Source organism: Malurus melanocephalus, unplaced genomic scaffold (genome assembly GCF_030028575.1).
Source record: "Malurus melanocephalus ecotype Western Australia unplaced genomic scaffold, MMel_1.1 scaffold_38, whole genome shotgun sequence".
Lineage (NCBI taxonomy): Eukaryota > Metazoa > Chordata > Aves > Passeriformes > Maluridae > Malurus > Malurus melanocephalus.
The window spans coordinates 1105172-1117536 of NW_026623270.1; the positions used below are offsets into that span (position 1 = coordinate 1105172).

Here is a 12365-nt window from a genome sequence, read left to right on the forward strand (position 1 = left end):
TTCCCACTGTTCTAGTAGTGAAGTAATACTCTGACAATTCAAACCTACTTAAGCAGTTTATCCTAGTACTTACCTAGTTTATCYTAGTACTTTACTGAAGGTTTTTTAACTTTTTGTCCTCACCTCTTTTTCTGTACTTTAGGCCTCTTACTATTTCTTCTGTCTTCATTGAACTCTTCCAGCTTAATTGATTGATTTGTTTCCTTTTTGCTGATCTCTCTGTGTATCTGAAGATTGCTCTTATGCCTCCTGTTGAGGTTTTCTGTAAGTTTTGTGGAAAAGAAACCTTTCTTCCTATGCCTTATGGGTGTATATAGGCAGAAGTGTACGAGTGTGTGTGTGGGATAGGAAGTTTGTGTAGTATGTTAAGCCTTTCAAGAGAACTTTCTTTTCCTTCCTTTTTTTTTTTTTTTTTTTTTTTTTTTTTTTTTTTTTGAATTACGGCCTAAACTGCCTACAGTGAGGCAGGTCAAGTGTTGGCCAAGTGTTCCATGGTTCTGGACTTTGGACCATCCAGACTGGTGAACCTACCAGACCACAGTAAGCCTGTGTTGCCTGCATTATGTTTCCATAGAAGCCAGTTTATAGGGGGGGATAATAGCTGCTGCACTTCCTTCASGTTGTAGTCAGGATGTGACTGTGGCATACCTATTTATCCAACAGCTGCGAAACACGCTTTTTGGTGTTTGGACACAACCAGCATGAATCACTGGCAGGACCAAAACTTGAGCCTCCCAGGCTTGCTTGCTCATGACAGCCCATTTCTGAAGCAGCAAGTGCAGTCATGGCTACTGACAGGAAGAATTCATGGAAGTGGCTGATATACCTCAAATGAGCTTGGGTCAGCTTGTCTGGGGATTTTACTGGATCTGTTCCAAAGAGAATTTAATGTCATGCTTTGCTTCCCAGGGCAGGATCACTAAATATGAGTTTTGGCATGTGTAGAATATACAAGAAGTGAAATGGTCGATCACCCACATTGTGGCAATGGCCTGTTTTGCCACGTTTAATTTTACATGTGCAAAGGGGTCAGTAGCTGGATTCGCAGACAACCAAAACATGTATTTAACAGTTGGTTTACTTGTAAATGCCAAACCAGAAACAGTTGCGTAAAGTCCCTCTCTAAGTGGCTGTTTTAAGTTTGGTGGGGTTTTCTGGGTTTGGTTTGGTTTTTTGTTTTTTGGGTTTTGTTTTTTTTTTAAGTTAGACTTGTTGATAATATTGAACAGCCTCTGCCTGTTAGTTCATATTTTATTGCACAGAAGTGAAGATTCGCAGTGAAGATTTTTAGACCTCTCCATTGAATTGAATCAATTTATTGAGCAGGAAGGAAGGGGCATAGAGAAGATATTTTCAAAATCTGCAGAAATCAGAATCTGTGGTGCAAAAAAACTTGTAATAGGGGCAAAGGCAGTGCATAAAGTTTCCTCACTCTGTTCTGCCAAAGGGCTTTAGTTTTGACCTAAAAGTCATTCATTTTTTCTTCCCACCTGTGCAATATAAATTTAAAAGCAAGCTACARAGTTATATCTTAGAAATGCATCTGAACGTTTTATTCTGTCTGGGGTGTAGGGCAGGCTGTGTAATGGTTCTGACCAATTAAAACCTTTTGGCTGAACTGTTGTCCAAATTGGTGATTAAAATTTTCTTAGGATAGATTTGTTTCGGTTGCCTGACTGTTCTTTAGTTTATTATTGTCACRTTTATTTGACTGACACACAGCTTATAAATGTTTCATTTGTAAATGATTGTTTGGGATTTTTTGTAGGGTACATCACTAAAGAAATTGTCAACACTTTATAAATAGTATTTGTCTTCTATCCTCACTGTCTTATTTTTGGAAACTAAAGGGTAACAATGTTTTAAAAAAAAAGCAGCTTTATTTTACATTTTGTAAATATAAATAGGGAAAATGAGCTTTCAGTTAACATATGAAATATATATTCAATTGTTTTATGAAACTCCGTATTTCCAATAGTTACTGCTGCACTGCAATGATTTTTTTTTTGGTCTCACATGTCCTCATGTCTGTAGGTCAAACATGGGGTATGTTTTCTTCAAGGAAGAAGTTACTGATGTTACAGAAGTTACTATTCCTGTCTGTGATGCAATGTTTTAAGCACTTACAGTTGGAGAGAARTTGTTTGAACAGGGCTGAACCTGGGAACAAGTAAAGACTGGAAAACATAGGTCCTGTGGAGACTGGAAGGGAGATTTTATTTTAGTTGGTTCCAGTGAAATCCATTTCTGTTATGTGTTAAGTTTCTGGCAGAAATACTGCGACAGTGTTTCCAGTTGCAGGGCCACATTTTTGAGTTTGGAGATTGGTAGTACTTCTGTAGCAGTGAGCAAGTTCTTTTTGGTTTTTTGGTTGGATAATCTTTGTAAGAAGAAAGGAAAAGTATAAGTTTTAGCTGCTGATTTCACATACCCTGTACATTAGACTTGCTTACAAGTTCTGTGCACTGTATATATAATTTTTTTTTTCCAGCTAGGTTACAGGCTTCAGGAGGAAAGTGACTGACTAAAGGAAAGTTGGCTTTGCATTGCCTTATTTCTTTCCCTGCTATTACCTTAGSGTGGGAGAGCAGGGTTGGAGGGGCTGGGTGTTTCTTCAGTGGGACTGCTTTAGAGATAAGGAGTACCAAACCCACCYGATGGATCACCTGAGCATCTTGGCTTGTTCTTCATTTTTTGGGCGTTTGAAATCAGGCCTTGTTGTGACTTTTCTGTGCATGCCCTGCTGCAAACTTCAGCCCCTTTGGGCATGGCTTGCTCTGCCAGTCTCCAAGCAGAGGGAYTGGGCTGGCTTATGTGCCCACCACTGTGCCAGCCTGCAAACCTTCCTGCTCAGGAGGACTTCCTTGGCCTGGTTTATAGCCCCATAATGAACATGTCTACTATTTGGGGGAAACTTTCTTGAAACGAGTGATAGGAAACTATTTCTCAGAGTCTGTCTTTTAATATTCATTTTCTGTTTGTTCAGATTTACCAAGTCTCCAGTGTTACTGTTTTCATTGGATGGCTTCAGAGCAGAATATTTGCAGACTTGGGGTGGACTTCTACCTGTTATTAGCAAATTACGTGAGTAGTTTCTTTGTCTAAGAAATATTATGATGTCTYACCTGAAAAAAACACAGATGCAGCTTTGCTTACTCTTTCAAATCCTYACTCTTCTGCCATGAATGTGGAAGTTGTTGCCCTCAACAGCCATGCACAGACAACTTGAATTGTGGAAGAGTGGAAGGGCAAGAAAGAGAGAGAGCATAAGGAGAGGACCCTTTCGATTTTCAGTGGAATGTTATAAATTATGGCTCCTGTTACATTTRGGAGGTGGATGTTTTTTGCTGAGGTTACTTTATTTCTTTGAAATAGAAATAGTTCCTTTTTACTCTATAATGCATATCATCTAATATTTMGCTGGAATGGCTTTGAAAATGGAAAGCAGTGTAGAAAGCATTTGATTATATTTGGAAAAAGAAGACAGAGAAGGAAGAGTCTAAGAAGAGACGATACAGAAGGGCTGGTAGAAATGTGATGAATCCAAGAAAGCCTTAATTTAAGAAATGTTTCCAGAAGAAATTTTCCCCAGGTTTTTTAGTGTCCTCCTTGATTTTGTAGTGTCTAAATAATTTTAGTTACTTTTCCTGTTTCTGTTTTGGCTGTGGTCTGTAGAGAACTGATGGTATTTTCTCGTCTGAAAAATACGCCAATCTTCTTGACATTCATAAATTACTACCTGGGGTGCCTGGTTTCAGTTTGACTAAAAATAAATCAGTAAAAATACTTGCTTTTTTATACAGTGGTTGTTACAACTTGAAGTGTTCCAGAGGATAACAATTCGCAGATGTATTTGAGGTTTTGGTTTCTTTTTAATTTTGTTCCATGCTAGAATAMAACGAGGCGTTTGCAAAGTTTTCATTAGATGCAGTTAAAAAAATTAGACTGGGGGAGACTTCTGGGACATTGTTAGGAGAGGCTGGCTAGTAAAAATTATTCTGGCTCTGCCTGAGATAAAAGATGGCAGTGTCACAAAGCATCTATAGTTCTTCCRTTCTGCGGTATCCACTTCCTCTTGTAAAGTTTCTTCATGCTTTGGTYTGGATAGACTGCAGTGACTTGTCTCATTGACTTGTATGACAAAATTGTATTTCTCTTTGCACTGAACCCATGATTAATTCTGACCACTAAGAAATACAAATATCTTTGTATCTTCATCGAGGTAGTCTCATTTCTCCAGAACTATGAATTTTTGATGTTCRAAACTCAAATTTTTAAAAGGTTCTAATATCAGAATGCCTAATAATACATACTTTAAACAGTACAAAATAAGGAATAATCTGGGGCAAAATATTAATTCTACTTTATGTTTACAGTACTGTTATGCTTTAGAGTACTGTTAAGCATATTTTGGTAATATGYTAGAAGGCTTTTGCGATACGATATATTATGGGATCTTCAGCTTTCTTTTTTTCCCTCAGAATAAAATAGTGGGTGAAATACTCAGATAAAGAAAATTTTCTTTAGCAACAGAAAAATATTCTCATGAATGAAAATTTGTGTCACTGAGATGTATATCCCATAACACTCTGAGGGTTTGTGGCTTCAAATCTCTATGTGCTTCATGTTTCATGTGTCCAAAAATGATGGAAGCAGTCAAATTGTAAAGAGAAACTTCCAAATGAATGAGTAAATACTCCTGCAGGATTTTACTGTTTGGGAAAGGTTGATGAAATCCATTCCTCTGTTGTGATAGGTAACAATAGTGGATAAAATGCTTGACAGTTGCTGAAAATTTGTGCTAAGTGCTTTCAGAGTTTATAGCAATCTATTTATTTATAGAACTATTAAATTTTCAAAAAGAGAGAGTTTAAGAATGGCAGTATTTACAAAGCAGTGGACAGCTACTCACATTCAGTAACTAATTGGACTGCCTGGTTCTTTGTTAAATTTGAACCCTGTTAAATACTTGGATTTKCATCTTTAATGGATTTGATGACAAGTCCTGAATTCTGATAGGTAAAAGTATTTCCATTATCTGGTCCTGTTAATTTAGCCATGCCTATAGTGATATTCTGGTGTCTTCTTGAAGAAATCTGTCAGACTAGATGCTTATAAAACAATATAATAATTTCATTTTTAGCAAGTTTTATTATACATTTGCTCTCCCTGCTACCTGAAATAATAACTCAGCATAGAGCTGAGTGGTTGTACTGARCCCAGGCATAGTCTTACTTTGTACATGTGGTGTTAGGAGAAGACATTTTCATATACAATTGTGCTGTGGCACTTTAAGTTTTAGATAAATGATCCTATTGTCTTAAATCATCTTTAGCTAAGGAAACAAGCCAAAAAGAATAGATAATTCTTATGGGAAGTCCTAGCAAAAACCCCCTAGGATTTTTGGCAAAACTTCTTAATTGTGTTTTTCTCTTACTTCAAAAAGAAAAACAAAACAGAAACCCAACCTCTCCAGCCACCCACACTAAAAAACTATGATTTTGGAAAACAGTATCAACAACAGATTTGGAAATAGTTGAAATGTGCTCAATGTTTTCCAGTAATAACAAAAGGTACAAGTGCTTATTTGTTACTACAGAACACAAGTGTGGGAGGAGATGTCTGTGTGACTTGAGACGATTTATTTTTTCCAGCTTGGCTTCTTTTTATCTTGATTAGCTCAAATTGATTACTTCAACTAAAATCTAATCAAAGCCCCAATCCAATGAGTTCAAAGTGCTTTGACACAACACCTTTTATGTTATCAAGCCTTCAATTTCTGTTTCGYTAGTATTATATAAAATTGCCCAGACTCATAGATGACCCAGTGGTGTTCTTCCTGTAGGGTCATCATTTTAGTTCTTTGTYATCTGTTGAAGCAGTTTTGGTATTTTTTAATGAAGGCTTTTTTTTCTTTCTGAAAATTGGAGTCCACACATTTGCTGGTGGAAATTTAGGTCCCTTAAATAAGGTTTACTCAGTTGTTTTGGCTTTTTCATACTAGCAAATACCATTCCTTAATTTCCATAAATCCATATAATTTTTATATTGAGGTAAATTCTGAAATTTAGAATAAGAGCTTTAAAAATATTTTAAAAGCCTTACAAGCAAGAAAAGAAGACTGAAAAATAAGCAGTGATTTGACAGATGACTTAAAAAGCCAGGCACCACTGTGTCAATGGCCCCTTCACTTTGGAAAGTGAAGCTACCTCTAGGAGCATCTGGGGAGAAGTAGCTGGTTGGTCTMAAGTTGCAGACTGCATTTATTGCATACTAGGGCAACTTTGGAGGGTGTGATTTCTTTTGYTGTTCATTCTTATCTGTACGTGCTTTTCGCAAGGGCTGTAGGTTTTKCTCATGTGACCATTGCAGTCAGCCATTAGGCATATACAAAATTTGTTTTAATAGACATCTAGTCAGCTTGTAAATTAATGGAGGAATAAAAAAAAATAAGTAGTAAGTCCACAATTTTAAAGAATGAAAACTTTCTGGAAAAATATTTTGGTTTTTGGTTTTGTTTGGTTTTTTTTTTTTTTAATATAGATATATGTCTTACTGAGAGAAACTTGCAATATTTTTATTTTAGCAATTTTGCTGACTTTCTTTGTTCCTCCCCCTAGAGAAATGTGGAACATACACTTCCAGTATGAGACCAGTGTATCCTTCAAAAACCTTTCCCAACCATTACTCCATTGTCACAGTAAGAATTCTTGTATATGTTTCCACTACTGTTCATTATCAAATTGTCTCCAAGGGAATAGCATATTTTGATGCTTTATTAAAATAATTTGATTTCCCTTCAGAATAGGAAAAAATATGTATTATATTTATGTAATTTAGGTTAATAGCTATTCTATAACACTACAGCTAATTGGTCAGATCTAAYGTAAGCAAATCTAGCTCTTCCAAGACTAGGTGTGAGAATCCCTATACAGATGGAAGGTCATGTTACTTTACAACTCCCCATTTGTATAAATATTTCCAGCAAATTGCAGTTTACTCTCTTGGAGTGGGAGTATGGTTGCTTTAAGTTGCCAACCTTATTTCACTTCATTAATGTAGCCTGGCATGATGCAAAGATGAGTGTGAAATGAAAGATGTGAGCATCATGCTGATGATGACTCTGTGATGGACTGTACCCAAGCCTGCATTGAAGTCTTGTAAATTTGCCACACCTTGCATGAAGGAGGAAAAAGAAAAATGGAGGTTTTCAACACAAATGCAGGAAAATGGTTGAAATCYGGGAGATCCGTTTTAGTTTCATCATGCCACAACTAAAATTCAATCAAATACTAGGATCTGCACTTTCTTATCAGTTTGTCAGTGTGTTTGGTAAGTGAGGAACACAAGCTCGGGGATGAGATGCTTACTTGTGTAATCCTCACTAATCTCCAYGATTGAACATGCAACTAGGAGGCATTAATCATGTCCTGCAGCCATATGAGATGTACAGTACAGGGCTTTATCTCAACTCCTCATTCTTGTGAAAGATAACAAGGTCCTAATTGTGGTGGTAAAATGTAAGTGGTGGTAGTAAGATGTAAAAAAGAGCCAGTCTGCTTAAAGTGAGGGCACAAAGTCTGCTGAAACTACCCAAGAAGTGGGTGCCTACACTTCTTTCATTGCTCATGTGATGATTATTCCAGCTAGAGCTTTTCCCAATCCCAGTTTGATCCCAAAGAGGAGTGCCTAATTTTTTTTAAATCCCACTGAGAAGTAATTAAGAGTTRGAAGGTAGGGTTTGTATGCTGTTAAATTTGGGTCCTGAGCTAATGGTGGAGTAGCAGTCACCAGCAGAGTATTCAATGGGTATATTTGTCTGAAGTCATGTTTGTGTATCTGGAAGGTTCTTTTTCTTTATGGCATTACAACAAGGCACACTCTCAATTACAGGGGCTGTATCCTGAATCTCATGGTATAATTGATAACAAGATGTACGACCCTAAAAGAAATGCATCCTTCACCCTTAAAAGTAAGGAGAAGTTCAATCCACAGTGGTATCAAGGCCAGCCTGTAAGTATTAAAACCTTTCTGAGAATGTTCATCATCCTGTTATGTTAATTAATATCACTTGGATGCATAGTGATGTTGAAAGAGTACAGAGGGTGCTTCTGAGTCAGCCAAGAAGTGTTACTCAGCATTATTAGGAAMAAGGGCTGAAAAGTAAGAAATGAAACAAAATGTAACAGATTTTGTTGAACTTCAACAGAATTTGCTCTTAGGAGAATGCTTAAAAAAGCTAACGTAGCTACCAGGTTTTGGTCTGTTTTTAATATAAGTGGGCTTGCAGTTAACTTCTCTGAGAAAATCAACAGACCATTTAGTTTTAGTAAGAAGAAGCTGTAATACAGGTTTATGTTCTGCCCAAATTACTCGTAAGTCTAAAGAAGTGGTTTTTAAAGGAATTTTCTCAGCTCAAGCATACACTGATGGCAAAACTGATGAGACTGTCATGAAAATGAAGTGGCATGGAAAAGTTTGAGTGAGCACTAGCCTGAAAAATAGCAAGGGACCAGATGCAACTATTTAGTAAAGTGGGGAAGAGTAGGTTTTTTTTTCTTTTTTTTTCTTGAGAAAAGAACACTCAGTACACCAAGTGTAGACTTTGCAGGCGACTGAGAAGAGAGTGAAAAATGAATCAGGCAGAAAACATGCAGAACGCATTAATCTGCAAATCATGAGAGCAGCAGTAAAACCAAAAGAAGTGACCAAAATGTAGCTTCCATAAATCAAGAGTATGTGAGTTATAGGCCCTTGGAATATTCCTAGCTCTTCTTGTGTCACTGTTCATGAGACATTTCCCCTTCCTGGTGTTCAGCCATTGCATTTCTACTAATGGTTCTTACCTCTGTCCTGCTCTGCCTGGCGTAGCAGCAGTGTGGATGTGTTTYCCACAAGGAATCAGGCTACAAAATATATCTGGGCTGCAGATAATGGTGACAGGCAAGATTGACTAGAGTGCTCCATGAAACTATTTGTTTTTGGTCTTGCTGAAGAGTGCAGAGTTGGTGAGGGTGGCAGTGAGGTCTGGCAGTCTGTCAGCCAATTTGGTGACGGGCACTAATGATGGGAAATGTTCTCTGGCAGATTTGGCTCACAGCCATGTACCAGGGGCTGAAAGCAGGGACCTTCTTCTGGCCTGGCTCAGAYGTAGCAGTGAATGGGACCTTCCCAAACCTGTATGAAATATACAATGGGTATGTAAACGCCTGTGTCTCAGAGGAATATTTGACTTTAAAGATTGCAGTGGGAGAGAAGACAGAGAAAGCATATTTTTTTTTCCGCCTTTTCTAAATAATGTTGTACAATGGGGAAAAAAAGCTAGGATCCAATTTAATTTTGTTTCAGTATAATGTAGAGTCTTAGTTTAATTACATTTCCATTCCTCAAGAAATGTTTTAATGGTAAGATGTGTGAAAATCAGCTTTAAGCATAACCACCTTTGAAGCTCTAGTGCTTTAGTCTTTCTATTTACAAAAACCTTTTGTGGCTGGTGTAGAGTATTTCAAACCAAATTTCTCTTACAGTGAATGGATCAGGCTTTGATGTGATATTGTCTATGAAAACTAAAGTTTTATTGTTGGCTGTTCCAATTTAAAATTATTTTCATTGCATTTTAAAAATATTTCACATTAAGGAACTCATATTTTAGTCAGTGATTGCTCTTCACTGCAATTAAACATTTTCTGCTTAATGAAAATGTTTTTCACATTTATTTAATAATCTCAACTCTTGCCCAAGAAGTCAGGCTTTTCATTTCTATCTTCACAGGATAATATTCCTTCATATAGGATGGAATTTTTGGTTCTTGATTTGCTACCTGTAGTTTTTCCCCTAGGAACTGTTGACACAGTGTTACTTGAACTTGTATTAAATACTGAATACTTACCTTGTGGGTGCCTCATGTTAAAGATCAACATGCTTATTGTTGGCCTACTTCAGTAATTGATAGAAAGAATCTGCTTTGTGACGTAGTATGAGAACTTGTATTCAGCCTATTTACATTTAAAATACCCAACCCCACTCCTAAACCAAGACTCTTTCAAAACATGTTACAGGAATGAAAGCTGTMTGTGACTGCACCTTAAGACTGATTATTTGCTTTGCATAATAAGCATAAGCACTACTGGGAGCTTTATTCTAATCATATTTCAGTCATTGGGGGCAATATTCAAGAGAGATTTAGATCAGGCCATAAACTCCTGTTGAGTCACAGGCAATCAGCACAGAAAAATTTGTATCCTGCTAAATAGCCTGTAATAAATTTTTTTTTTCTGCTAAAGTAAATTGATTTTTTTATGTTATGTATGGCTAAAAGATTTAGCTCTTGGAAATACACRGTTGGTTACTATTGTATTATTCTGATGCAGCTCAATACCCTTTGAAGAAAGAGTGGTGACTGTCCTTCGTTGGCTGCAGTTACCCRAAGATGAAAGGTAAGTGTACAATTGCAAGTCTGAGCTCCTGTTTGAATCCTGTTGCAATGAATTACTTTGTACACATTATTTCCATTTTAAACAATATCTTGTGCTTTGTTCTAACAATGATAAAATATTATTTAATGCAAGCCTGTTTCTATGACTAAAAGCTTTTTAAATTAAGTTGCATTTCTCTGTTTTCCTTTAATGTATTTTTCCTTTGAATGACAGCATTGTTTCCAATGTTTKATCTCCATTGTTGAAATATAATCTCTTCAAACTGTCTCAACATGTATGTAAAATATTACGTTTTTGATACTGTTTGATATAGACCACACTTTTACACTCTGTATTTAGAAGAACCTGATTCCTCGGGCCATAAGTTTGGACCAGTAAGCAGTGGAGTAAGTAGTTTCATAGTTTCTCAATTTTTTTTTTTTAAATTTGAAGCTTTCCTCTGACACTGTAACTTCCATAATTCATGTTAGATTAACTGAGATCATGTGAAGTATGCTCATCCACGATTAACATTAATATAAAGCATATAATAAACAGCCTATTTAGTGAGCCTAATTTTTATGTTCTTTATTTCAATAACTTTGAAATTACCAAAGCATGTTTGGGTATGTCTTGTATGTTCTTTTATCTGCTCCTACTAATGGTTCACGTTGATTTTTGGCAGGGGAGTGGAATGGTGACATAAAATTTTTATGCTTTCCATTTAGCATGAACAGAGGTTTGCACTACAATGTCCAAGTTTTGGTGGTTCAGTGTTCATATTACAATTGTCATTTATTTCCTCCTGGTCCTGTGCTAAAGTTAGATTGATAYTGGTCTTATCTCCCTGCAGTTATAATTTATGCCTTCTCAGAAAGAGACTGATAAAAGGAACATTGACCCCATCACAGTTTGTGATTTATTGTATAAATAAGAAGTCTTTGGGACTGCTGCTGTCTTAAAAAGTACTAAACAGCTTTACATTTTAACAAACCAAAGTGCAAAATGAAAGAGAAAAGTTCTTGAAAATTCAGGAAGTTTGTAAAATTCTYCCGTCTTGAACAATCAGGAAGTTTGGGCACCATAATTAGGTATTTAACTTAAGTGGTGCCAACAGTAAAAAACTCTTGCCAATTTCTCTTGAGCTGGGAGTGGTTACTATTCATGTAAGGAAGTAGCAGATATAATTGGAACTGGAGTACTGGGAACATGATTGAATTTGCTATCTTTTTCTTTGGTTAATAAGTGGATTGAAAGTTGTGTATGTCAGGAATGCTCTGGAGAGAAAGACCCTGAGGGTTCCATATAATCCCTGCAGGAGCATCTCATCTTTGTTGTCAAAAAGCTTACTTCATTTGAAAATACTATTTTTTTTTTTTTTTCTAGCTTAGGAAGTATCCAAAAGAGCTCCCATGCTGTACCTCTGCAAGTGAGCTTGGGCACCAGAGCCCTGATCACAAGCAGTGGTAGACTGGTAGCTCATTCTTTCTTTTTCAGTTTCTTTAAAATAGTTTGACTGGATATTAGTCTCAGAGCACAATTTCCAGTTTGCTCCAATGTCTCTCCCAACAGGAATTTTGAGGAAGCATATGGCAGGCTTGTCTTTCTTTCTTTTATTCAGCGCATCAGTATCTGCACCCTGTGGCATTCCTTATTGTCCTGCATTGTGTCCAAGCACCATGCAGCAAGCATCCTCAATTTCATGCTTTAAAACCACCCTCACTGGTTATAATCTGTGAGATGTTTTGTTTTTGTTTTTGTTTTTKTTTKTTTKTTKKWYKRTTKTTKKTKKTKKTKTTTTTTTTTCCTTTTTTTTAAASCATCTGCAACTGAAATAACACATAAAAATGTGTAGCTGTGTCTTGGTATAGTATGGACACAGAAACAAAATTGGGCTAAGAGCTGTATAGTGTAGATATAGCCAGTCGTCTCTACTTGGAGGTAACTCTG

At 36.5% G+C, this 12365-nt stretch overlaps 1 protein-coding gene across 1 annotated transcript in view; it reads left to right on the forward strand.

Annotated features, from left to right (window-relative positions):
* Window positions 1–12365, forward strand: part of ENPP1 (ectonucleotide pyrophosphatase/phosphodiesterase 1) — a 53223-nt gene that overhangs the window by 22376 nt on the left and 18482 nt on the right. The window contains exons 6-11 of the mRNA XM_057364381.1: window positions 2987–3084; window positions 6621–6700; window positions 7894–8013; window positions 9088–9197; window positions 10371–10436; window positions 10750–10822. Of these exons, the coding sequence (XP_057220364.1) occupies window positions 2987–3084; window positions 6621–6700; window positions 7894–8013; window positions 9088–9197; window positions 10371–10436; window positions 10750–10822 (547 nt within the window). The remainder of the gene's footprint in view (window positions 1–2986; window positions 3085–6620; window positions 6701–7893; window positions 8014–9087; window positions 9198–10370; window positions 10437–10749; window positions 10823–12365) is intronic.